This window comes from Electrophorus electricus, chromosome 15 (assembly GCF_041902795.1).
Source record: "Electrophorus electricus isolate QZ-2024a chromosome 15, ASM4190279v1, whole genome shotgun sequence".
NCBI lineage: Eukaryota > Metazoa > Chordata > Actinopteri > Gymnotiformes > Gymnotidae > Electrophorus > Electrophorus electricus.
In genome coordinates this window covers 7357561-7385490 of record NC_137511.1, presented here as the reverse complement: position 1 = coordinate 7385490, position 27930 = coordinate 7357561, and the positions used below count along the sequence as shown (strand labels likewise).

Below are 27930 nucleotides of genomic sequence, written 5' to 3'. Positions count from 1 at the left end.
CCTTTCTTCAAAAAGATTCAAACACAGATGACGTGATACATGAAATATAACTGTCCGCTCAGAGCAAAAACTAGCAGTCACATAAACAATTTGGTAATAGCACGTGAAGTACATGTTTGTTCAGAGATGAATTGTACTGATAGATGAGGATTAACATGTTATAACTCCCTTTTATTTAGACACAAAAATTGATTAAATCTTTGTCTTTATATACTGTACAGAACTATAACTACAGAAATGATAGAGTCCATGATAAATGTATAACTGAGCTGTTAATACCAGTGAATTTCAATGATTTCAGCACACGGTATGATTCAGAAAAACTGAAAAGCACGCAGCACACATTGCACATGATCTGAACAACAAATACACATTTAGGACTACAGTAAAGGTGATAGATTATACATATAAAAGAGGATTTGTAATCTATGTGCACATACAGTATATCTATGTATAGTATATGCACAAAAGGTACATTTTTGCTTATTTTTAAAAACATTTCCTAAAAATCCCCTGACAGAAGAAAACTGCATGTTGAAATGAGACAGAAGGGACTTCATTCTAAATGACTCCGTAATTTCATAACTGAGGCAGAAGTTTGTTTATAATATAGCCTAGCATGTAGTAGCAATACAGGGTTAGCAATACAGTGCACGTACCCCTTGTAACAGTACATTAAAGGATATTTAGCTTATTTTTTCTCCTGATCTGGAGGAGGTCAAGAGGTAGGGAAAAAGGTTACTTTTTGCTGAGTTGAAGTTTTAGTTTCTATTCGGGATTATGTATTGCTTATTTTGATGCTTTTTTTGCATAAATAAGCTGTTAACATAAACTCTGCCCTGATAAATACCTTTGAGCCTGTTACCGACCGAATCAGTATGGTGGGAGGGGCGAGTGCCAGTTGTTTGCTTTCTTTACCTGGAAGATGCTAATAATCACTGCACTATGTATCCCAGACATCTGTAACTGACATTTAATACACCTACTGTACTGACAGAAGTCTTCCAGAGAAATCTAACTCTGCAGCTATTTGAAAAGTTTTGCCATTAAAAAAAATAAAAATAAATAAATAAAAATCCAATAGACAGAATATACTACCACTTTGTACTGGCCCATGGCCCATGGTGCCATCTTACAAATGACTGAATTACCAGAGCCAATTAAATGCCCAATCTTTTAATGGCAGACTGCAGCATCCATGCAAAAGGAAGAGTTCCATCATGTCGATCTGCAAGCTTACACATTCATTTCGAAGCCAGCAAACTGCCTTCTCTGCACTCCTCTGCTTTTCAGCCCTGTTTAGCCTCGTCCTCTACATGCTGGAATCACACAAATAGCTAATTGAGTTATAATAGAGTAATAATACAGTATGATTAATTTTTGTAATATGTATAATGCATCTAAATTTGGAATGGCTTTAGTAAGAACCACTTGAATCAAAATGAAGGTTTTCTCATTTCTGCATAGATGCGTCAGTAGGATCTGCAGCTGCACAGCGTAACAGACAACAGAAGTTTATTCAGCAGATAACTGAACACATAGAAATCAACAAATGTTTTTTAAAAAGCATAAAACTAAATGCTCACTCTTCTCTTTCAAAAGATGCATTTGTATTGATATGAATATTTATTAAGTATTAATAATTATTTTCTGTTACATGGTAAAGGGAAGGAAGAGTCATTTAAAACTGTGTCTCTTATTGAAAGGAAAATGATAATAATGCCAGAGGGGAGTTTAAATACCTCCTAGTTATCTGGAAATATCATATGCACACGTTTATACAGCCCAAATACACTGCACAGGGTTATTACTCAAACACATCTAAACATAATCGCTTCCCCTTCTCTTCGGAAAAAGTATAAAGTAATGTGATTTAATGCCTTTTATCTAGTTATATAAAAATTACCATGGAGTATCCTTAGCATTATAGTGTATTTTTAAAAAATGAAGATTTCATTGTCTGCTTTGCCCTTTAAGATTTCAAGCACTACTGTAGAGTTGTGATTTCTTAAATATGCTAATACATCTATTATTCCACACATGTATACAATTTCATCTATCTAGGATCAACACCTTATTGTTAGAAAAACAGATATTTACATAAATGGATAATAAAAAAAAACATTGTTAAGAACAGATAAAGTGCAAGCATAGACGTGGAACATATCTAAATGTTATTTACAGCAATGTTAGCAGTCCTATCGGATGTGCTAGCCTAGTATTCCATTCCCACAGAGAATAAGCTTTAAGGTTGTGAAGCTTGGTTATCTGATAACGGATAGCCACATTTTCAGATTGGAGGCACCGTATGTTGAGCTACCGTCCAAAAAGCAGTTTTTCTATTAGAAAGCAAAATAGAAACTGAAGACAACCATGTAAAAGACAGACGAGGTCATGCAGCAGCAGGCTGGATGGTGGGGTGGGTGGGTGTTTTGGCTTTGGGTTTTAGCTCCTTTTCCAGAGGGCCTCATTTCACTTGTAGTAGTTTCTTTGGGTAATGTGTGAGGATTCTGAAATTCTAAACCTTGATATTTTGTTGAGAGTGTACTTGTTAATGCTCTATTATTATGTCTAAGACAGATTAAAATTAAGATAAAAAATTAAAATAATTCAAGTGATTTGGTCGCTGTAAAACTAGAACCGAACGACCTAATGGAAATTAACTTTTAATTATGTGGAACACCCTAAAATACTCATCTCTACAAAGAATTTGACCAGCATCTCAGAACTAAAAGCAGGTCTTAGTACAGCAGCAAATAATATTTCCTTTATTATTAATACACAAGGTTTTTCCTCCCCAACAGAGGAAGATGAGGCCCAGAGAGGATGGTGAGAGGATACTTATTTAAGTGAAATATTATGTTGTATGGGAGATTTCTTCTTCAAAGGGGGAAGAGCACGGCACCCAATCTCTGTTTTACAATGGGCTGCATGCGATTTCAGACACGCAGGAGAATGGTGTGTCTGGAGCCACAACTGCTATGGTAATAGAATGAGGAGACGGCAGTACCATGAGCAGAGTAAGCCTAGTGTATCTTCAAATGAGATCAGTGGTTATTGACTCAATGGTGCTATCTTTAATCTGTGAAGTAAATTGCCTTTGGATGCTGCCTCTCCATCCCAACTCTTTTCTCTCTTTCTTCTATAACTCCTCCTTTTCGATTCCATTCGAGAAGAGCAGGCAGCTCTTTACTGGGCAGCGTGTGTGTCAGCGTATGGGTATGGGAGCTGCTTCTGAGCCTCGGGGACATGATCAACGCCCTGAGCAACTCGGAAACGAGAGAGGCCCTATTTCACAGAGAGGATTATTGGCTTCTCCCACTCTTTCTCCCGAATTCTCTTTCTCTCCTTCTATCTCCCTCTTGCGCTCTCTCTCCCTCTCTCTCTATCTCCCGCGTACTCTTTCTTCATATGTTCTCTGAAGGCCCAGCACATCTTATCACATGCCTTCTACAAAGCACTGGGACTCAGGATAATGTCACCTTGAGGGAGAGTCTCTCACCTTAGCGAGCTCGTTTGTGAGAGAAAACTGCGTGGTTCACATGCATTACTATGCTAGAACACTAGAACATGCCCATGTTTATAGGGCACGTGTGTGAAAACATAAATGCTCATGGGAAGGAGACAGCAAGTGAACACTAGAGTAACAAGCCCCCCCTCCCCACCAAGATGGGTAATTTCATCTTGTGACTTGAATTGTTTATATAGGTTCACTGTGGCATTGTTAAGTGACATGCATCTTACCTGAGAGGAGTTACGGGTAAGGTTCGATTGATTTTTTTTGCCCTGCTCCCATCTCCCATCCTCTTTACAAGAACTCCTAAATCTTTGCTGTATAATAAGGGTTTTGAAACCCCTATATGTTTTTGGCTAGTTAATTATGTTCTGGAAATATATAAATTGGTGGGACAGACCAGGCACTTAACAAGTAACTCCACAGCCATTCTGCACTTGTACCTGTATGAAAAGCCTCTCACTCTTCATATCAGCATAATCTGTAGTATCTTGCAGGACAGAAAAGGATCCTTGTTTCTCATTTTACTTGGTGCTTATCTCTGTATTGTACTTCTGCATTTCATTGCAGAAGTGACCTTTAGGAAGAAGAACGCACCCACTATTTAAACACAATGTCACTGCATATTTCACCACAGTGGAAGCAAGTTGCTCTGCTTTCACTGTCATCAGCTAGAGGGTGCAACAGACCATGGAGAGGGGAAGCCACGCTACCTTTTCATATTAATACATTGTGTTTATTTATAGAATGATATAAGAGCTGGAGATAATAGCTGGAATTAAACTTAGGATACTTGATCATGAATATAAGAGCTCTGGTCTCCTAAGAGAAAGAAAATTTTATACTGTATGTGTGGCTTTATTCAGTTTGGGTATGGTCAATAGAATCATGTCAAAGTTTATATTTCTTCTGTTATACTGTTCGCCTGCAACAGGGAGAGGTAATGCTGGATCTCAATAAAATGTCTGTAATGTAAGGATCTTTTCAGTCTTTAAAGATGTGTCATTTAGTGTTCATCAAAGCTACTGTTATTGTGGTTTTGCTTTAAACTGTAAATTAATGGGAAATATATATATATATATATATATATATATATATATATATATATATATATATATATTTGACTTTTTTTCTGAGCTGAAGTATTATGATATTCTGTAGCAATGGAATACTACCAAGCACAAAATTAACTCTTGACAGGAGCTCTGTCACACCAAAACTATATACATTAACAACCACATAGTCAGGACTTTGTCATAATACATTCCTTCGGTATGAATGAAGAGTCAGTTTAAAGACAGACATGAGAACATCAAGGTGAGGAGAGGGCTGTGTCAATGAGCATTTTAATGTCCAACAGAAAGGGAAATATTAGAAAGGATCTGCTGTATTTAGCAGGGGTCCAGCCGAGCTTCCATAAGGACGAGCTCGAGCTGCGGAAACAAAGCCTTCTCTCAGTATTTTTAGCTCCCCTCAAAGCTCCTTCAGAAAAGTCCAACACTGGTCTGGTACGGCCTTTCAAAAAAGAAAAGAAAAAAGGAAAAGAAAACAAAAATGTATTAATATTTTTTTCAAGAAGAGCAGTTTCGTAATTCTGTCAGGCAGGAGCACACACTTCTTTTTAGTTTCAGTGAAATGACAGTAGTGTGTGTGTGTGTTTGTGTGTGTGCTTGTGTTTCTGGCCTGACTGCCAATGCACATGTACTGTCATTCAGCAAGTCATTCACTGCATAGCCCTCCCCTTCCGCTCGCTTCCAATAGAAATCAGAGTTTTGGCTCATAAATCCAAGCCCAGACCAAATGAGAAAGCTCATTGGACAGCACCTCTCCTCCCCTCAAGCTGTCATTCAGCTCCTCCCATCTTGGACCACACATTTCCATACAAACAAAACAGACTCCAAATCAATACAGCGGTGACAGAAACATCAGAGTACGTCATGCGAAAAACACACACATGGTAAGAAGTTTTGAAGTTTGACTTTGGACTGAAATGTCAACAACTTGAAAGAGTGTTCAAGGTAGGGTCGGTGGTAACCTGGAAGCATTTTGTTCTATTTAGTTTTCCAGGGGAGGAGGAGGTGAGCTGTTTGATTTTGTTTGCTTTTTGTTTTGTCTGGGGATCGGTTTTCTGTCTTTAGTACGGAGTGAAGCGACTGTACCCTCCTCTGTATAGGCTAGCCTGCAACATCAAAGATGAAAAACAAAAAGGTTCCAATCAGTGTAAAGTAGATTCTTTAAATTCTATTTTTTTCTAGAATTTTCTTCTCTTTCTTCTTCCTTTTTTTTACCCAACCAAATGATGTTTGCTTAGCAGAGTAAATTCCACGGTGACACAACAAAAGCCTCAGAATTTAATTATCAAGTAAGGTGCCGAATTTCTACTAACTGTTCATTTGTGTGTGAAAGTATCTAAACATTGTAGGAGTAAAGTCAACACTGAAGCTTATTCTTAAGGTTCAACTGGGTAGCGACTAAGGCTGGCCACTCTATCTGTTCTAACAGTCCACAGGACATTCTCTGCTAACACACACGACGTTAGGATTTTTTTTGGGAGATTTCCAAAAGCGCCAAATGGCTCATAACTGCTTAAATGTAATTAGAAAACTTTATCTTCGCCTAGCAACTCTCTTCAAAGACAGAGAATATGAGAGAGAGATTTTTTTTTAAAAGCCTCAATATAGCCGTCTTACCCAGAGGGCAGTCAGTCATGTCCTCAGGTTCATTTGACCAGAGACATCCTATATTAATCCCTTTTTTACTCCTTTTTAGCTGGAGTGTCTTGCTGCTCTGGCCAGTGCAAAAAAACTTCAAAGGCTCCATCTCCAGCTTCTCTGAAACCAGCTTGCCATCAAATGCACACGCCTTAAACGTGGCGTGAATTCCGTTCTCTCAGAAAGCAAGCGAAACGAACTTGCTCCACCCTCTGAGGGACTCATTACAGAATTACTTTTTTTTTTTTACTTGGGATCTGATGATCAAATATGATTACATTCTATTCATTTCACTTGCAGCAGAAGCAGATGCAGTGGTGGTGCCCATTGTGTGTCCTTAAGCCGCTACCAGTTTGCCCCATGCACTAGTCAGAGCTGTGGAAACTCCCAAGGTTCAAAGAAAGGTACTGCTCAAGGACAACTAAATAGATTTGTGTGTCTTAGATTGGCAATTTTTGGTCATGAGAAAGGTAGGAAAAATTTGAAAAAAGATGAGGAAGAAGGAAGGAAAAAAACAACACAGGCCACAGTTTTAATTAAGTAAATGAAGAGGGAAAAATGGTATTAATTAATGAAAGCTTTTAGCTAGCAGCTGCACTGGGGAATAATACTATTTTGAGAATCACACGCATGTCGGCTTGGTAAATTCCAGCCATTTGTCTTAGGCAGAGTGTTTGTCCAATAAGCCTCCTGGGCAGGGGGAGGCGGATGCGATGGAATCTTTTTTCGTCTTTCTTGTTCTCTATCTCTCGCTCTTCTTTAATCTCCCTCGGCACGCTGCTGCACGCGCTTGATGGTCGTTAATCTTTGCAAAAGTCCCTACCCACAACCGTAAAAAATAAGGCGAAAAACCCCAAACAAATCATATAGTTCTTTTTTTTTTTTTGTGCAGATAGGAGGTTTCGATTTTTCATCTTTGATGTTAGCTGCAAAAGCTAGCTAAAAACAAACATTAACAGAACAACTATCCCCACAACAATTTAAGTGTGCTCATATGGAAAGGAAAATGGTTTGTTTGAATGGTCTTATCAGACCGAAGTAATAAAGTTTCAGTTTAACAGCGACTATGAGACAGAACATCCCCTTTCATTTACTGGGTCAAAAGGGGATCCAATGTTCAATTAACCTAGACAAACTGAAGCATAGTTGGGGAGAAGAGCTGCACTAAAGTAATTGTAACTTTTGGTCAGGATCGCAAGCAGCGTTTGTAGTCACAAAACAAGGAATCCACAATCACCCCAACGTCATACCTCTCAACATACGATCTAATTGAACTTTAGGCCAGTGGAGTGCTCACTATCTCTAACCACTTTGCCAAATTCAGATTGCTTCTCTTTTATTTCTTGTTGGAGGCTCTAGAATGACACCTGAATGGTGACCTGTGGATGAAGTTGGGATTGCTTGTGTCTGGGTTATAAAGACTGGAGCTTCCTGCTGTGTTACGTGGGGAACTTACCATGGTGCCCACGCTGTATGTGGCTGTGGGACCGATCGTGTGGTGGTAGGGGTCCGCTGTTGCATAGACTCTGCCATAGCTGCACACAGACAGAGACAGGGAAAGATTGAACTACTGAGGCCGGCCAGCGTCTGTTCATTTCCAATAGTTCCATTATCCCTTTCTATATCTCCCCCTGTGATGAAAACGCAATTGTCGGCTCACTATAAATGTATGGCATAACGGCAAGAGTGTGGGAAAAGTGATTTGTGCTCAGTCATTGCTGTTTAGGTGTAAAAGTAGTGAGCATTTTATCTTTTTGAAGATGTTGTAAATGTTATATTGATCTGAGAGGGGCAAATGCATTGAGAAAAAAAAAAACCCTTGGTATGGAGGGAGAGCCAGCAAGAAGAGCAGTGCAGAGGGAGAATCACAAGGATTACCAAGAGAAATAGGAATTTAAAGACAACAGACCCACTGAATGAAAAGGACAGCGATGGGCTGGCAAGAGAATGAATCAGTGTGCTTAAGGCATATCTGTGTGTCTCAGTGTGTGTGTGTGTGTGTGTGTGTGTGAGTGTGTGTGTTTGTGTCTGTGTGTGTGTGTGTGAGTGTGTGTGTTTGTGTCTGTGTGTGTGTGTGCACATGCATAAGGTTCTCTTCATTCTGTCCATGCTCCTTTGCCCTTCCCTTGTTTACCCAGCTTGCACTGGGGGTGGCTGTTTCTCCCACTCTTTTCATTGTTGGCGGATTGGAACTAATTCCTCCAAGATGGGCCTCACTTGTTCAGTTATTTATTTATTTACTCCCAACACTTCCTTTCTTCATTTGTTTACTTTTTCTCCAAACACACACTTGCAAATGAGGGCCTGTGGGAAGCAGATAAGGCAGTGCAAGCCCCGGCTAAGAGCACGGCCCGCAGGAGGAGAAAAAAGGCGAGAGGGGGAAATCCTCTGCCCAGACACGGCTATTACACATGGAAATACTATCGGATCTGACCAGGTTTTTGTCATCCGGGATTATTACAACATCAAAGGTCAGGCCAGCATGAGAGAATGAGAAAGCTGAGCAGAGGCGATTTGGGCTGCTTGCGACAGACGTATTCGGAGCCCGTTCTGAGGAGCTCGCCTGGGAATCCCCAGGCCATGAGCTTCAGTGTGGACCCTGTCGCTCTGAACACATGGACACTCCTCTGCAAAGCGTCTCAGACATCAAATGACCTAGCAGGGACGTGTTAATTATGATCGTGAACTAAGTGAAGAAATTATTTCACTCAAAGTCAGCCGGTGAGGTGCACTCTTATACTGTGAATCCATTAACCGTTCTCCTCTTACATAACGTGTTAAATAAGTAAAGGAGCCCTGTTTAACAGGGAAGGGAGGATGCCGGCAAGAGTAGAAGGAAAAAAACCCTTGTTCTGGGAAAGAAAGAGACACAGGGGGTGGGGAGAGAACAAACAGAGTGGGAGGAGTAGGAGAAGGGCTGCTGAAATCACTGCAGCAGCATGTCAGTCTCTTCACCTGCTCTGATGGAGATCGCCGCTGGTTCTGATAAATCTTCCATTATCAGCGCTCTTCAGGCTAGCAGGCAGGGCTGGGCCTTATCGCCACTGACACCCTCAATCTCGCCCAGATTAAACCCTGATCCAACCTGACAGGGTCCCCACAGGTCCCAGATAAATTACTGACAACCCAGCACCCACCCTGCTCCTCAAACACCCTCCGCCCCCTCAAACGAGTGTACGTGGCCCCCGAGGGCTGAGATAAGTGGCCAAGGCTCAGAGAGGTAAGATCACTTAGGTGCAAGTGCACAGACATAGCTCAGACATCAGTATCATGTTTAAGAGGCCTTAACACAAGGCCTTAACACACCTTGTTACAACAAGGTGATTCATTCAGGTTCAGTAACAGAGCACGAGGCAGTCCACACTCAAATATTTTAGTGAATCAGAATGTTACATGTTATCAAATGAGTTTGTGTGAATGATTTATTTGTTAAAGTATTAATGTATACAAGGAGAAAAGAAGTGTATGATGCATCAATAGAACAATACCATTTACAAATAGAAAAGAAAAAACTGAGCACAGCAAATGGAAGCAATCTCACTCCAGGACAGAGAGGGCGCTGTGAGACTCTTACCTGTCACTGTAAGCTGCTGCAGCTGCTGCGGCTGGCTGGGCATACCTGTACGCTGCATAGCCACCCTGCACATCAAATGAAGCAAAAAACATTAGGCACTGAAACACAAGGAAATAGCTCTGTATCACTGCATTGAAAACATGCTCCAACCCTGAGCTAGCACTTCTAGAACTAAGACAGCATTAAGAAAATGAGTGTGTCATGCACATGCACAACCCTCTTACTAACTATAAAGTATGACTCATAGGTGCTGAACGTGAGGAAGAGACAATAGCAAACAGAACATATGCATCTGCATGCACGTGAAACAAAGGTGCGTTCTATTCAGTTCAGGAGCCATCACTGAGGCCATAGGACACACTAATGTTTGAATGCATACAGCAATAAATCAGTAAAGTTCGTGGGATATTACCCTTTGGTGAGTCATTACCAGGGTTTATCTAGTTAAAAGAGAGTTTAACTGAATTAGTCCTATTGACCTTAATAAGGGCACACATGGCTAACTTGGCAAGGCACAGTAGGGAAGTGGAGGAGAGCGTTTGCCCATCTACTCTGGGCGCAGTAGTGGCAGCTCTACCTGCTGTCTGCGCTGCATCAATCCGATCAATCGTAATGGCAACGCTGGGTGACTATCGACCAGCATTTTAAGTGGGAAACTGGTATAAACATTTAAAGCAAGTCAATGCTTGCTTACTGTGAACAAACCAAATGGAAGCTTTGGCTGAGGCTATTGGAGGGCCTTTTAATTAATGTGGCTGGCCAATACGCATCCTCGGGCGAGATGCCCGGGGGAACTGTCCTGACGCAGGAAATGCTCTCCGCAGAAGCCAAAGCACGGCAGACGCTAAATATTGCTTGTATAAGCATTAGATGACATCTGACAAAGCCATTAATTGCTCCACATACATCTGCTATTAATAGGTATGCTGTAAGCAGCATCAAATATCATTAGCCACCAAAGTGGATCAGCATTCCGGATGGTGTTTGCCCATAATCAGGTTTGGAGGACATGCTTTGGGGACAAACACAATGCAAATACGCCTGTCCGTTAAGGACAGTGAACGGACAAATCTCTCACTGGGAGAACGCATCTGTGGTTGGCAAAGTGTTTATCTAAGTTGCCCATTTGAATGGAACAGCTCTGCTCTTGTGTTTCATCTGTTTTTTGTTTTTTTTTCCTCTGCGAAATTTCTCCTGCATCGACCAGTGGCAACGGCACACAGTGTGCCCGGCTATGGATTCCCTCAGACACAAGACTGCACACTAAATCATACATGCTCTCATTCATTTTTCAGCTGTGTATTAATGTCCAATAGTACTCTGCTAAGATCAAATGTTAAGCTGCTACAGAACTTGGGAGAGGGAGGAGTTGGGTCACTGTAAGCGTTCTGTATAGATTGTATGGAAGTTGAGTGCTTCTCCCGCTTTCTCACCACCCCAGTGCTATCAAAGATGCTCAATTTTAAACTTCTGGCATACAGCACTTTACCCTCTCAGGTTCTGTAAAAGTTTTTGACTTCAAAGTTGAGCTCATCTGGGAGATCCTCAGAGAAGGATTCTTGGAGGTCTAAAAAGAACTCGTCAGAACACAGTGTGAGGGGTTGGGTTCAGGGCTGTAGCTACAGGATGGCGCTCTGTTTACCATCCATGCTTTACACCTGACCATGAAGCTCACATTAAAATGAGCACAGTTTCGCTTATGCAGCCTTGACTCCAAACACAACACACAGGCACGGGCACCACTTCTGTGTCTTGGCTGGTTTGCCCCCTTTCAGATCTGAAAGTTGAATTCATTTCCATTCTTCCTCTAGTGACATAATCCTGGGAAGGGAGGCATGCTCTCTCTCCCTCTGATCACCTGACTGTCTAATACCTTCTGACACCCTGTCAGAAATAATACTGCCTGGGCATGGGGCTGGCTTGCAATGTGAGTACTTTTGGCTACATTTTAATATGAGCCGAGAGAAGTAGATAAAAAAAAAAAAAAAACGGTGCTGCACCAATCAAAACAAAAACACTCATGCAGCCAACTCATCCAGCATGATATGGCTCTCTCTTACAGGGGAATCAATCAGCACTGGCAACCGGGGGAACGCAGAAGAGTCTGGAGCCAAAACTATGGGGGAGTTCATTTCAGTTCACCCCCGGCCCATATGTGCCATTAAAATACACCTTCGCTGAAACAACCGGAGTCGTGTTCTAAAAATGGGGAAATGTCAGAGGAGCTTCAGCCCTGCATGCGCTCCACATGTCACAGCGGTGTGGGATGGCGTGTACAGAGGACGTTCGCATGGCTCTGGGGTGGCCACAAACGGATGGTCCTGGGTCCTCGGTGGAGCTGCGTGGGCCGACCTGACTTGACCCTGGCCTTATGAAAGATTCAGCACCAGCTGTCTGGACGGAGCGTGGAGATAAGAGGGGGGCAGAGGTGTGGAGCCGTGCTCCGTAAGGCTGTAGTCTTTGCCAGGCTCGCCAGGGACCTGTCCTCATCAGGCAGGGTGGAGGCTAGAGGCTGCAGTCATAGGCACTCTGCGCATGGGTTTCCAGTCTTTTCTTTCATTCTGCTTACACAGGACAACAAGCAGCAGCTAAAAAGGGAAAGGAAATGCACTTACGTAGATCTCGGCACCGTAGAAGCCATCTTGGTAAACCACACTGAGAAGAAAAAACACACAAACAAAAATAGCACAGCTCAAATCAATGCAGGGCAGTTGTACAGGTGCTTCTTCTATAGAAATAGAAGGGGAAAAAAAAATCACGTAGCTAACATAGGTGTTCATTCACCAGACAAAATAATGCACTCTAGACTAAGGAACGGCTGAACAAATGAGAAACGATGGCTGGTTTCATATCGAAGAGTAATTTTATGCTCTGTTAGGAAATCCCCGTTGTTTCCTGATAGCCTCTGCTCTCTTAGAGGGCTGGTGTGCCAGTAGGACTTTGTGGTTCAGTTCATCATTGTACTGTGACACAAATCAATTTAATTGTTCGTATCAGGGCAATTCAAGTTAACGGCATTGTGTCTGTAGCTCGGAATGGGGTTTCGATTATCTCCGACAGAAACGCTAGTACTAAAGTTAGCTCAGGGTGTGATAATAACTGAATTATAGCAATCATAGAAAGGCCTTCGTCTGAGGGAAATACTGCAGGTGGCTAACCCCCAAATAAAATGCGGGTGTAATGTCGTGTATATGTAGAGGGCGTTGGGCTAACTTACGCTCCGTAAGCAGGGATGGGCGGGGGTGGGGGTGCAGCGCGAAACGTGTTGTAGACTGCACGACCCCGGCCCCTCAGGTGGGCACCCCTGTATGCCACTGTTGCCCCTGTGGCTGGGTATGGGAAGCCCGTCACTAGAGGGAGACGAGAAGAGAAGAGACCGGAATGTCTTCAGAATGTCTTACATCCATAGCAAGACATCAAATCCCTCATGCCAACTATTGTTCCATGTTGATACAACATTCCTGTTGATGAAAACTATGCTTAACCATTCAGACAGCAGAGCGGATCAAGGGTCATTATCCAGGTCACCCGAAGTCTGTGCAGACTGACATTTCCATACACTTAATACAAAATAAACTGCATTAAGCAGCACGCTGGATGACTGCAGGAAGGAGACTGAAAGGCACCGCTGTATAAGGATGCCTCTGAGACGCTGGGCGTATGTGTGTGTGTGTGTGTGTGTGTGTGTGTGTGTGTGGGGTGTGCATGTGCATGTGCGTGTGTTTGGCTGCTTTCCAGCTCGGGTGGTGTGTGTGCAAGGCAGGAGTGGTGGTAGGCTGTTGTAGGTGAAGCACAATGGGTTGGCCCGCAAGGCAGAGAGAGCAGATGGGGCACATTGTTTGGAGATGGTGCAGTCACAGCTCGACACCATCCCTCATCCTCTCCTCTGCCCCCTCTACACTCACACCATCACCGCTGGGGCCTGGGCAGCCAGCAGCAGGACGCACCCGGGTCAACACGGGAGAAATGTGCGAGAGAGAGAGAGAGAGAGAGAGAGAGAGAGAGAGAGAGAGAGAGAGGAAGAATATGCATGCTTGATTATGTATGTGAGAGAAAGAGTGAGAGAAAGACAAAGAGATAGAAAGACACACAATTACGTATAGCAAATGAATAACACACTGAAATGCCTGGAAAAGAGAGACGAATAATCAAAGAAAATGATGGATGGATGTGAAAAGCATTGAAATGTTTCTAAACAGAAAAGAGATGAGACAAAATAAAAAAGCGATGAATAAAAAATAAAGACAATGAATTAAACAATGAATAAAAAGAGAGATGAGAGAGACTGACAAAAGAGAAAATGACTTCCACTCTGAGTGTTTCTTTAACCTTCAGCTATCAGCAAGTGTGGCCTTCACGCACCAAGGGCGGGGTCATAATTACCCACAGTACTGGGCAAACCGAGCACTTCATGACAGGGCAGCCGGTACAGCTCTGTCTCATTTATGCACCAACAACTCCACCGTGCTCGCCCCTCTGTCCCTGAGGGCCTTGTCAATTATTTCCCAGATCCAGTCACCCGGTCTCCCTTTTAAACCTCCACTCATTCATCATCAACATCTACTGAAGATTCACAAGGACCGAACCGAGAACGGCCGAAGAAAGGAGGAGACGGACTGGCACAAGCTAGAACTGCTTAACCCCTTACATGCCAAATACCCGCCGCTAGTGCCGGACTCCATGTTCATGTAATTACATACATTTCATATTAGTTTCAATGTAGTTACTAAATAATTCAAAGTACTTACTAAATAACGTGTCGACATTAATAACAAAATGATAAGCTTGAGTTTAAGAAGTTAATATCAGTCAATAATTCATATTACAAAGATGTATATACTGTGGAGCCACATTTAAACACTTAATTGATTTTGTCTTATAATTAAGATGGGAGCAATGCAAGTCCATAGACTTCCATTGATTGGCTAGTCTGCTGCTTCTGGGCAGTGATATTCAGGAGTTTGCATTAAGAGATTTTTTAATCGTACATGAGTTTAGCAGAGCAGATCTCTAGCACGAACAGAAGCCACTAACCTTTGATATCAAGCATGTAGCCCAGAGTAGATATGATTAAAATGCTTCTTACTTTACTTCTGCCAAAGCAGCCTTGTCTGAACAACACTGCTGAGAAACTTAATAGCTCTTTGTGGTTCATTAACTAAATCTGTTTTAAGCAGCAGCTTCTGAAAGCAACGATAAATCTTACTTTACATCTATTCCTGTATCTACTTTTAATATTTATTATAATTTTCACAACTCTTCCATGACAGTTTTTCTGGAGTGTTTACCTCGTGAACACCTGGCGCTATGTTCTACCTGGAAGCTTTTCCAAACCCTCCGACGGAAAGTGCAGCTACGCGGCCACCTAGCCAGGCGGACGTGATCTCTCACCACCTAAATCTCAACTCTGGAGCTAATGATGCCAAGAATTGCTCACAACTAGCCCATCAAATAAAAGAAGAGAGAGACAAAGAGCAGAACGCCAGTGTGGGGAGGTGTGCTGTGGCCTTTCATCTGATGTGAAAGAAAGACAGATGGCAGAAGGTAAGGAGTTTGCTCTTTCGTTTTGATATAGAGTGGAGCTGTTGACATTTTAATTTGTCCCTCCTAAGCTATGGACGCCAGTGTTAATATGGCAAACAGCAGCAGTCTGTGATATATGTCTGGCTATGGTCAATTTATCCAGAATTCCCTTCATATGCACCACCCTTATTTTGCCTTTGACTTTCCGTGTGCATTATGTGCGCTATGACGTACATAAATGTAATATCATAATGAGCTATGGGTGTACATGCTGCACTGATTCAATAATATCCCATAAATCACTGTGGCCAGTTATAACACCACATAAAGCCCATGCAACAGCAAAACTACACATGTGCATATACTGACTAATACCTCATATGCAACTGCTTTAGAATAAGAAGCTTCAAGAATAAAAACAATGCCTGGATGTTGTTTAAAAAGGAGATTGTTCTTGACTAAATTCTTCATTTGCTTCATTGTCATCAAAGCTTCATCTGCTTCATCCTCCATGAGTTAGCTCTGGCTGAAGGCTGATAACCAAACTTGAGGTGCCTGCATCGTTCCTGTACTGAATCCACCTTCAAAATAAAGCTTCTTGAATTCTGCTACAGATATATTTTAAAGGACTGATTTATACCAACTAATTTGTAACTGATATGGCTGAATGATACACACACACACACACACACACACACACACAAAAGCTATTGTGTGATATTATAAAGTAATAACAATATAATATGACAAATTAATAACTCCTGACGGTGCCTTTGTGAAGTTGGATCAGCTGGACATGGCTAAGAGTCAAACATATGTCATCCTTCCCACTTGCAAATGTTTTAGCATCTATTTAAAAACAACAACAAAAAACTGCCCTATTAATATTTCTCTCCCATCTACTTTGCATTTTAATCTTATTTGTTGCCTTTGGCTCAACATGCTGCCAAGCGCTGAATACATTGGCCGAGGACACAGTCAATCAATCAATATTACATTTCTCCCAATGTCCTTCATGCATGTGCACCCAGCGCAGGCTGTCAGGCTGAAGAGAAAAGAGCCCTAGATTACACAATTAAGTTCCTCAAGCAGGGGTCACGGGCTCAGCCCCCAGCCTCTGATTTAGCCTCTCTATCCACTCAGACTTAGGCTGAGAGGAGCAGAGAGGCTGTGAGGATGAGAGCGACTCACAGAGAGACCAGTCTCTCAGAATATCAGAATAACGAGGAGATGCAGGCGTAAATAGAGAGGCTGGAGAGAGAGAGGGAGATAGAGAGAGAGAGAGAGAGAAGGCAGTGAAAAAGACAAAGACAACAGGTTTGGATCCGTGGATGTGGGAGGGGGGTGGTTGATGAGAAGAGAAGAGAGGGGTGGAGAGGAATGAGCGCGACATGGTGGGGGGGTGTAGGGACGGGCTGGCTGTGGGGGGGAGAAGCCCGACTTCCCCGCAAGAGGTTAAAAGCAGGCAGTCGGCGGCCCCCATCCGTCATTCTCCTGAATGGGATTTGAGGACAATAAACCTGTAGCGGCAGGACGAATGGAGACAGAGTGCGCTGTCAGCACCGTACGATTTATGGAGCCCAATTTCGCTGATCTCCCGCACAGAAACTAGGACTGATAAACAGTGATTAATCACCTTTACATCCGATTTCAACCCCCCATCCCCCAAAATATATTAAATGTAGCCATAATTATTCCACCAGAAATACATGGAGCACCTTCTTTTTTATAAAAAGGCAGCAAGAGGAGAAGGAGCCAGGAGGGGTGGAGAGGAGGAGGGCGATTTTGGACCTGCGACCAGGCTATTCTGGAAGATTCCCTATTTAGTCAAGGAAATCTATAGCTTATTTCCATTCCGTAGTCTCTCCGCTGCTGTCCCTGGGGAGCCAGGGAGGCATATGGTGTCGTTTAGGCTTGGCAAACTTTAGTGGCGTGTTAAGACGACGTGAAAAATTAGCATCCAATAAATCAAACACGCTGGCTCCCTGAGCCAAGGCGCTCAAGTGGTGGACCACGGTAAATCTGATATGATGGGATGTTTCGAGAAGCTTGTCCATGTGGGAGAGTCCATCCGTGCGAGCGTGCAGTTGCGCATATGCGCGAGGGTACGTCGGAGTGGAGGGAAAGTTTGCACTTCTGTATGTTTTGCAAATGTTTTTGTCATGTTGTGTCCATGTTTTCAAATGTTGCAGGGAACTTACGACTCGGTTTATGTACGCCATATGCGAGTGGTATTTTACACACATGTTGAGCGACCCCGTCCCGGCAATGCACGCAGACTATAGTGAACACCATATGAATACGCAGGTGAGTGTGGGAGTGGGACTTCCTGGAATGATGATGTGCACTGATTGTGCAGGAGTGTTAAGTTGAACCAGAGAAGACAGCGGAATGTGGACTAAGAAGGGTGGAGGAAGGCAAGGAAAGAGGTTGCGTGGGCTGGGGGAGGGAGATGGAGTGAAATGAAAATGATAAATGACTGCTTTCGGTCACCGACGGTTATTTAGGGGTCCTGGAACGAACAGATTTTAGTCTAATGAGCAAAAAGGCAGGCAGTTAAAGTGGTGCGATGTGCTCAGCCCAAATGAAATAATACCATTTACCCCTCATTAGGGGGGCCAAGCCTCCAACAAACATGAAGCAACAAAGGAGAAAAACAGCACAGATCGTCAACACCCAACTAAACCAGCGAAAGGCCTTCTCCTGTACGGAAACAGCGTGGCACCCACTTTCTTCTAGGCAGGTATTTAGTGAGTAAGCGAACATCCCGGACATCTCTGTTGCTTTAAAAATAAACAGCACGACAACTGCCTGTACCTTGGTAAAATTAGACCAACGGCAGGTAGCGCGCTGTGGGATCAGCTGTGCTTTAAGGCTACTCAAAAAAAACCCCAAACCCAAACCAAAACAAAACAAACCTCAAGTGCCACCTGACTTGACTCTTAAAACATCTAAGAAACATTAAATAAAAGTGTATGCTGGTGTTGTAAAAAGACCAAAAAAAAAGGCTTCTATGGTACCAAACAAAAACTGCCTTCACAAGCTTTTCCAGCTTGGGTTTTATGAACAGAGAACAAGGTAAATGTACACACACTGCATATTACAGAGAGGAACAAGCCTACTATTTTAAAGGATTTGTGGTCGCAGCATCGTACGTTGCAGAGATTTCAGGTCAGGGCTTTGCAGGGAATCCCTAACATAGTTTACCTGCATAAAATTCAGGACCATAGACAGCTCCCACCACTGGGTTCAGCTTCCAGCCTAAACAGAACACATGAAAGAAGACACAATTAGATCTTAATGAGCAATCCATTAGAAAACCTTAGTTCTTAACGCTTAACCAAGCAAGTGTTGATTTCCAGAGAACTTTCTTCTTAGATGAACTCTGAATGGGGTCAAGAAAGCAGTCAGGGCTAATTCTCAAAAAAAGAGGCAGAAGATATATGGGTTTGTAACAGAGGACAAGATAAAGGAATAAAGGTAGAAAAAGCCAGCGGAAACAGGAGGAGAAGAGATGAAGCGATATAACTGAAGAATATTGAAGTCAACATTAAGTTAGGGAGAGCTTTGGAGGAGGCTAGTCAAGAGCTTCAGAATGAGGGGGAACGAAAGGCAAGGGAGAGAGAGAAATAGAGAGAGGAGTGAGTGCAGTGCACTGTCAATGATGGATGAGGACTGTAAAATGGCCTCTTCTCTCTGTTTTCATTGGCTGACTAGAGCAGTGCTGGGGTGGGGGGGTCTGCATCCCTTTCATTCTGCATCTCACTCGCCTCCATGAAGTCTAGAGCACTGAGCCTCAGTGAGGCGCACCACATGCACACTGTGTGTAAACTGACCTCCAGCTTTTCTGTAGGGCTTGTTCGGGATAGTAGCGCCAGCTACATTTGATGGGAGGGGTGGCCGTGAAGGTGGAGGAGGCACACTAACCTACACTCATAAACGGGACAGCGGCCCGGTGTGTGGGCGGCATACGTGTGAGCCCAAAGGCACTTTTTCTAGATTGTTCAGAAAAATGCCTCCAGCCTGATGAATGAAAAGCACTTACCATTTGTGTAGGGGTTAGCCACTTTTTTGTTTGTCATTACTCTTGCTGTGGCATTGTTTACCTGCACGAAACACAATCAACACTGTAACATCAGAGAGCAATTATGCATCTTAGTTGCTAACAAAATGCACCTTTAACTGCTACTGTGCGCATATGCAATTCATTCAAATTCATTCGGGCAGACGGGCCATCTAGTTCACCAGGTAATGACACAGAATATCAAATTATCAGAACTCAGAATCTATCAGAAGTCCCCACGAGCACGGCTGAGGGTGTCTCCTTAAGACTCCACTCTGCAAATGTAGACAATAATTGTCTAGACAGTTGCAGACTCTCAGACTTTATATCCCTGAGGCTGAGACTTCATGAGCAGTCAGCTACAGCTCAGGCAGAAACAGCCACATGGGTGAACTCGGCTCCCAGGATGAGACTGAGTGAGCGGGAGAGCTACTCATGGAGGAGGGGACTTCTAGGGGAATTCAAACATGGCCACTGGCAACAGGAACCATGTTAGTATTTCACCCTCATGTTAATTAGCGTTAATAGCTTTCCTTTCCACACGACCACCAGAGGTCATTTAGCTTTAGGAAACAACTGGCCTCGACTCTCCCTTGATATATAGGCCTTGGTATTGTTTGTACATTATGTGAATTATCTTAATTGCCCTATGGAAAATCTTAATAGCCTTGTGGAAAGGGAGAACTTGAGTGAATGAGAGAGAGCGTGAGAGAGAGAGAGAGAGAGAGAGAGAGTGAGAGAGAGAGAGAGAGAGAGAGAGAGAGAGAGAGAGAGAGAGAGAGAGAGAGAGAGCTATATATGCCTTAGAGGGTGGCCCATAAGAAGAGAAATAAACCCTTGTGTGTTATAGATAAACAAGTCAAATTTAAAGCAGTGTTGGCAAGACTTTGACTTCCTGAGATCTGCTTAATTAAAATATATTTTCAGGGGCAGAACAAAACTGTGGAGTGAACATACATGTTTTGCAAGCAATGTTCAAACACCCCCCTCACACAGACTTACACATATACATCAAGGCTAGCAAAATCAAGCCTGAGTCCATTTATGGCGCGTACATATCAAACAGTTCTCTGATCTGATCACAGACACTCTTGTTAGCAGACATACATTCAAATTCATTACTGGGGCCACACACTAGTAAGATACCGTAAGAGTCCATACATTGGATCTCTTGGAAAAAAGAAATGACATGACAATACATGACAGTGTATGCTATGTACATATGTACACAGACCATACACTGCAACTGCAGCCATAAATGTACTCCTTTGTGCTCTAGCACCGCAAATAAACAGATGACTGATTCAAAGTACACATACATGCATGGAACATGCAAGTGAGTGGGAAGACATCGGGCGCAGCATCAGCAGAGCACAGGCGGAGGAAGAAGCAGGCAGACTGGGGTTGAGATTAGGAAGCAGACGAGCACCTCGATTTTGCGTCCCTCTACGATTGTACCGTTTAGTTTCTCCCGTGCGCGGTCTGCATCTGCGCTTGTTTCAAAAGTTACAAAACCGAAACCCTAGGTGTGACGTGAGTTGGCCGAAAAGGACAGGCGTGAAAGAAATGGGAAAGAAAGAAAGAAGGGAAGAAATCAAAGGGGGAGAGAGAGAGAGAAAGGAAAAAGTGCACACGGTAAGCAGAGTTTAGAGAGGGACACTTGTAAAGCATATTAGTCAACAGCTAAAATCTCAACTATTAGAGTGAGAGCTCTGCAGAAGTGTAACCACCAGCAGCTATGGCATTGTGCACCCTAATAAACCACAGACACATACAATAACATAGATTACAGAGTAAGGTGTCGAGAAAACCTTTAGCTTGCATGTTTATATTAAAAATATGCGTTATGAATGATCACCAGTGGCCTGTGAATTAGCCTTCTCTACATGGCCATGTGCACTTGAGCAAATATGCTAATATTACTTTGATTTGCCCATCATTAATATTGGTTTAGGTGATGAATTCTATACTGCATAACGGGTCCGAGCATTGCTGTGCTACATGCACCCTGTATAACCCTGCACACGTGCGCTCTCTCTGGGAAGAGTCCTCTTCATCTTCCCCCCTCGGGTGCTGTCAGACGTGAATTATGGCCAGGCACAGCCCAAACACCATATCCGGCACTGCCTATTAGATATGCACAGCAAACAAGTGCGCGGAACACGCTTCAGTCTTTTAGCTCATATACACTGTGCAAGTATGGCCTGGTAATTGCTTTGGGAGATAATGCATGGGGAGCGGGTGGCTGCCCACATGATCTCATATGCACACAGAGGATCTTCTGCTCCATGCCTGCCATAAATTAAAGCCCAGGCGTCCCCGGGCCAGCGGACATGAGAAAGAGGGATGGGGGAAAAAAAGTCTAAAACACAAAAATTTTGAGCAAAATTAATCCTTTTGACATTTCACGCTACCATGTTCTGACTCGTTGGGGTTTTTTTTGCCGCCATCTCCTTCAATTCGCTGAAATAATTAGCTTAGATGGCTAAAGAGTGGAAGCTCTCTTTCCTCCTTATTCACTAGCTGAGTAGTAGGATACCCAGGTAAGAGAAACTCTCCTCTGGGAAATGAGTCCTGTAAGAGCTGCAATGCAAGCGACTATCTGGAAGAGTGCTTTTAAATATCTCGAACAGCTAATGCATAAGACTTCCGAGACGTGAACAGACAAGTCAGTTTATATCACTGTATGACAGCTCTAAAAGGAGAACCACTACGCGCTGGTCAGACGTTCACTTCATTGAATTATAACTGGGTGAGTTGACACTAACTGAGCTGAAACCACTCAGTTGTCTGTGTGCGCTGCTACCTTTCAGGGAGTGTGTCTTGGCACAGCGCTCGCGCGCGCTTGCGCGCGTGTGTGCGTCAGACATGTGTGTCACTTTGTGGCTGTCGCGCGAGAGCTGTAATTACTCGGCTCATGAAGGGGACGTGGGACCTGGGAGGCGAGAGAGGGACGAAGTGACAAAGAGCTACTCTTCCAGCTCACTTACCTTAGAGCCCCGCTCGTTAAAAATAATTTCCACATCTAAAATTTTCCCAAATTGCTGCGGAAAGAAGAGGAGAAAGGGGGGGGGGGGATGGGGGTTGGGGAGGGGCAGGAGGGGGTGGAGACATGGGAGAGAGAAAGAGCGGGAGGGAAACAGGGAGAGAGGACGAAGTAATTAGAACTCATCTCTTTTGCACTTTGTCAGGAAACTTGAGCACTTGATTGCATAGCTAACTAAAATAGAATTCCCACTGCACTATGGGCGCTGCTCCCACGCTGGAGAGGCTCTGGGAAAAAAAAAAAAATCACTCTGGTATGGACTAAAATTACACAGGCAAACAGAAATCCAGCCATTCAGATGTGCTAAACGGAGCTGGCTGATATGGCTGGCCTCGTGTGTGTGTGTGTGTGTGTGTGTGTGTGTGTGTGTGTGTGTGTGTGTGTGTGTGTGTGTGTGCTGGGGAGGCAGTGAACAGGCTACTCTGCTGATGGAGGAAATTTTTTTTTTTGAAAGATCACTTAAAGAGCACCGCCTTGGTGCGCACGCACCGATGCTCATAATGACAGACAGCGGCTTGTTATTTTGTGTAGTGTTTTTGGCTGATAAAGTACCCACCCAAGGCACAGGAGAGCGTATTTCTGGCATGACTTAACACCCAACACCCCCTCTCAATTAAAAAAAGGATAATTGGACGTAGAGCGGCCATCATAGCCGATGATAAAGCATGTATTTGTTTATTATTGCCATGATGAATGCCACCCCCGTAATTACCTGTCATATTGCTTATTATTTTCCAACCATTTGCACTCCATTCCACATCTTTATCTGATCGTCATTCTCGTGTCCCTGAAATGCCCAATACTTCTTTTTTTATTTGCTAATTAGCATTAGCCAGCAAGTGCTGACCATTCCTTTGTAGACAGGGCATGGGCTGGGAGTTTGTTTCGGCGCTGGCTCTTGGATTTTGAGTTTGGGCCTGGCAGCCGTCTAGAAGAAGGGGCCCAAACTTCCCTCCAAAGCTGACCTTTGGCTCCAAACCATGCTGGCCCGAAGAAGTGTAGCCTTGCCGTGAAGTCCCATGCATAGAGATGCGTAGCAGAGAATCTCTGCGTGGGCCCTGAATGTGAAATGCAGGGGAGATGCCACAGACATCATGGCTGATAAAGGTCTCTGGCTCTGGAAGCAGAACCGGCCACTCTGCGTTAACCCAGCTAGCCTTATGCTAATCGGAAGCCTTGCTTAGGGATCTGCACTGCCAGGTCTCAAATCAAGCAGCTCTGTACCAATAAACCAACAAATGTGTCCAGGCAAGTTCACCCCATTGCAGGAGGGAGGAATCTGAACGCAAAGCTCCGGAACATTCTAGTCAGGACAAAGGAGAGAAGGGGCAGACGACTGAAGAGCTCGGGCTCACAACTAAGGCAGGACTCGGCAAGCAGTGGAGGAGGGGAACGCTGCTTGCTGCCATGCCCTGGGAAGCGGCAGCAGGTAACCGGCACGGGCGAGCGGAAGATGCTTGTCCTTCCTTTCTTCCCCTTCGGTTTGCTGGTCACTGGGGAGAGGAGGCGACAGGCAGGCAGCCATGCTGCCTGAGGCCCCCAGGGGGTGAGTGGGCCTAGGCACTCCATTTACCAGGGCCTGCTTTGCAGATCATTACGGGACACTGCAGAATGAAAGCGAAACCTTAAGTTCCTCTAATGGGCGGAATGAAGGCGGGTTTTAATTGCTGTCTACAATGGCCGTATTATTTCATTAAAACTAATTACCCTGTCAAGCAGGCCGCGTCGGCTTCATTTCAGCACAATAGGGAAGATATGGGCCTTCCAGGCACTGGGCGGCTCAATGGGATTGATCGCAGGCCCGGGTCACTAATAAGGTTAAGAAGAGCTGCCTTTTATCCATCCAGCCGTGGGGAGAAGCCAGCATAGAATTTGGATGTGTGCGCGGATGTGTGTGTGTGTGTGTGTGTGTGTGTGTGTGTGCGTGCACGCGCGCATCTGTGTTTGAGATGAGCAGCGGGTTTTGTCTCTGTCAACAAAGAGCATGGCTCTAATCTTAACTGACTATGCATGTGCTGAGTGAGAAAAGCCAGTTGACTGGTGAAAGGGCCAGTTTCTGTTCGTCTTGGCTGGCAGCAGAATCCCGGGCCTTCCCCACTAGCTCCTCCAAACCAATTTTCCTTGGCCCAATTGAAATTTCAGAGCCAAACTCAAACAGCTGCTACTTGACACAAATCCCTCCATTTGTTCAAATCAAGGAGCTTTTTTTTCCCTGTTTCACAATGCCCCCCCCCCCCCCCCCACCAGAGCCAGCATCGAGCATGTCCATTTGCTTCTCAGTGTGAAGCCGCTCATGACCGCAGACAAGTCACTCTAAACAAAGTCTGTGGACGCTAATGGTTTTAACCCACCCTAATGAGCTTAGCGAGCTGCAGAAATATTTCCCAGTGAAAGTCATCTCTCGTAGCTCCCACACACCACTGGGAGAGAGCTCCCATAACACGGCAGGCACAGTGGGCTTTAGCATCCACAATCACCCAACAGTGAGGAGATTTAATAAGAGCACAGGAGAAGCAGGAATCAATGGGGGCTGGCCGCAAGGCCTGTGGGCTCTTGTCATATTGCAGGAGTCTGCAAACCATTCCAGTCATGCTGTTTGGTGTAAATTGCCAAAAAAACGCCGCTGTGAAACCTGGGCAAGTTGCCTTATAAAAACAAGCCATCGATGTACAAATCCGACATTAAAACAATCTCGAGCACTCGGAGTCCACAAAGCTACTTAGTGATTAGAAACAAGCAGACATCATTATAAACTCATTATGGAGACCCTTTAATAACTTGCAGACACCATGCAGATCCTATCTCCTTATCAGGCTCTGAAGACTGCAGGCGAAGCCCGGCATGGTCTTTGGTGGGTGACAATTGGATCAAGGCCCAAACATCTGGATGTCCACTGGGAGGAAGCTGCCATCACCTAGGCTCTGGAGTGTCGGTGTCTTAATTGGGCTTGCAGTCATTAGGAATTACTTAAAGGTCCAACCCCGAGCCCATTTTGTTATTTTCGTGGCAGCGCTTCATGAGTGCGGTTGGTGGCCGTCTTCATTGGCTGAGCAGATACAGCTTAATAAAAACTCCTTAGATGCCGGACGCGTGGAGCTGGGGTATTGCTGGAGGGTCGGCGTGGGGAATCTGACATTTCAATCACGTTCCGGCGGCTCCTGTGTGGAATCACCAAGGTGGTGCTTTAAACCCCATTTTATTCACCAACATTAAGCCCTCATACTCATTGGTGTAATTGCTTTGGAAGTCTTTTTCTAATTATAAAATTAAGCTCAAATAAGGTTGGGTAATGAAGCTTGTTTAATTTTCATTCTTTGTTTGACTATGTCCCATGCCAATGTACTCAAATGTGGAAATAGAGTCATCAAATTCGAGGTCTGAGAATCAGCCATTCTAAATTGAATTTTCATCCCTCTTGGATGAAGAAAAAAAATCAAATGTGCAATATCCTCACTAAAGCACATGTTTAAGACCTAAGTTGAGATGAATGTGTGTTTTTAAGGCTTTGATGGGCTAGTGTTGGATGCCCAGTGGTCCCTTCTAGCAAATTGAAGTTGGCTCACAGTTTGATTAAAGACTGCCCAAAAGTGGAATAAAATATGTGGATTAAAACAGAGGTCTAGACAGAGCACAGGGCTGAAGGTGGGGCTGATATTACACTCATTTCCCAGATACAGTTTCTGAAGTCTTGTTTACAGCTAATCGGATTAGAAATGGAAAAGTGGCACTAACACCATTATGTGAGAGGACGTCCAGGTAAGTTTAATGTTGAAACTTAAACAACCCTGTTTTGCAATCGATATAGCCATTATTCTGTTCATTTTCTGTCCATATACATTATTCTGTCCATATTTTTTTTATACAAAATTCTAAACAACAGGGCATGAATCGAATTCAAAATTCAGGCCAGTCACTTGGACTGCGAGTCAGGAGAGAGTTCGATGAAGGTCTGGCTGAGTTTTTTGGGAGGATTTGAGGTATCTGTAGGCTGAGCTCCACACAGCTGTGCTGCTGTCAGTCCTGCCCACTGGCCTACCCAAACTCTCTCAGCTTCCTGGCTTCAGTGTTCAGTGTGCAGGATTCCAGAGATTTACCAAGCTTGTCCATCTCATCCACTCCCACTAGTCTGCCTATGACATGCAATAATTGTGCCCTTGGGTCCCTGCAAGATTTCATAGCAAGAGTTGCAACAGCCTCTTACAAACACACAAACATAAACACACACTAGTGTGTGAGCACACACACACACACACACGCACACGCACACACACGCACACACACACACACGCACGCCATACGCGCGCACTCACAAGCGAGCTGTCAGCAAACGAACACCTAATGAGGATACAACCCTCACTTTTTAAGCACCCTGAGAGGTCTCCACTGGTGGGAGCTCTCCCCAGCACCCAGCTCATCACATCAGTGCTGGGTAGAGTGGAGACGGAGTGGAGGCGGAGTGGAGGGAGGGTGGAGGGGCGTGAGCGGAGCGCCGCTCTCGGGGAGAACAAAGAGGCGAGGGAACAGATGTTCTCCAGGCTCTGCTCTCACACTGCAGCCACAGCTCTTCATCAGATTAAACACCAGTGTCGCCTACGCTGGGCCTTCAGTAAACACTGACTCTAGCTCTTAACAAGCTAAGACCAACAACCATGTTTTTTTTTTTTTTGGGGGGGGTCTTCCCTCCTCCTGGTTTTGTTTGTTGCTTCCAGTAACAAGCTGCCAGAGTGAAGCGTTTAGCTGGGGCCTGTTGCATGGTGCTGCTAATTCAAAGCGTTCTGGAGTTCTACATCTCTCCTTGTCTTAGGGAGACAGATGTAACTGTTATGGGTATGAAAGTACACAACTGCTTACTGTATCTTATCTCTCTCAGTCTTAAACCACAATAGGGAAATATTAGCACAACTGTAAATATATTTCTGCTGTGCATGCTGTGTGTTTTAGGTGATGTGGGCGCATAAAAGCTTGTAAAACTTCCAAATGCCGTCGAGCCACTGCATTCTCACTTTTAAATGAATAGTTCGTGTTCCAACCGGGTTTGTACTGACTGACACCTTCCTGTTTCTGCAGATCATTTGGATCAAGTACCGTGCAGGATTTCTCTGCTCATGACACAATGTCTACATGTGAAGAGAAAAAAAACCCGTGAGTAGTAAGCCTACGTACCTACAATGTGCAGGAAAAACGTAAAAGCTGGATCCGAAACCAGTGACTTACCAGTGACTTCCACCCATTTGGGAAATATGTATTTTTAAAAACCCTTTCAAGACTTTGCGGCACATTGTGGCCTTTGCGGCATGTCTCCACCAGGCCGAACTACCCCACCGGTCCTTCGCCGAGGTGCATGGCACTTACCCCGAACATTTGCCGGAGGTCCGGGTCTCGGAAGCGGAAGGGAATGTTGGAGACGTGTAACCGCTTGGGCTGCTGCTTCTCCGATGAGTCCGAGGGCTGGAGCTGGAGCTGCTGGGAGCCCTCTGTCTGTGCCACCTCATCCGCCTG

The 27930-nt window shown here is 44.2% G+C and overlaps 1 protein-coding gene and 1 long non-coding RNA gene across 16 annotated transcripts in view; one reads left to right on the top strand and one right to left on the bottom strand.

The window, feature by feature from the left end:
* The window catches only part of rbfox3a (RNA binding fox-1 homolog 3a), a 296448-nt gene that overhangs the window by 4847 nt on the left and 263671 nt on the right, over nt 1–27930 (bottom strand). For 8 of the 14 annotated variants that reach the window (XM_081698291.1, XM_081698293.1, XM_035533347.2 and 5 more), the window contains 10 exons: nt 27784–27930; nt 22376–22429; nt 20815–20907; nt 19368–19428; nt 18530–18583; nt 13017–13149; nt 12415–12454; nt 9800–9864; nt 7682–7760; nt 151–5693 (listed from right to left, as the gene is read on the bottom strand). In XM_081698291.1, coding sequence (XP_081554417.1) covers nt 5649–5693; nt 7682–7760; nt 9800–9864; nt 12415–12454; nt 13017–13149; nt 18530–18583; nt 19368–19428; nt 20815–20907; nt 22376–22429; nt 27784–27930 — 771 coding nt within the window. In that variant the 3' untranslated portion in view covers nt 151–5648. Of the gene's footprint in view, nt 1–150; nt 5694–7681; nt 7761–9795; nt 9865–12414; nt 12455–13016; nt 13150–18529; nt 18584–19367; nt 19429–20814; nt 20908–22375; nt 22430–27783 lie in introns of those variants that run through there. The other 6 variants (XM_035533349.2, XM_035533351.2, XM_035533352.2 and 3 more) reach the window with 6 other exon arrangements.
* LOC113579419 (uncharacterized) lies at nt 5402–27814 on the top strand. Of its 2 annotated transcripts, XR_014117346.1 has the most exons (7): nt 5402–5471; nt 14309–14487; nt 15070–15343; nt 17515–17629; nt 17936–18065; nt 27499–27573; nt 27739–27814. It is a non-coding gene; the product is annotated as an uncharacterized LOC113579419 (long non-coding RNA). The 2 variants fall into 2 exon arrangements; XR_014117347.1 differs by lacking the exons at nt 17515–17629; nt 17936–18065; nt 27499–27573; nt 27739–27814 and adding an exon at nt 15814–16266.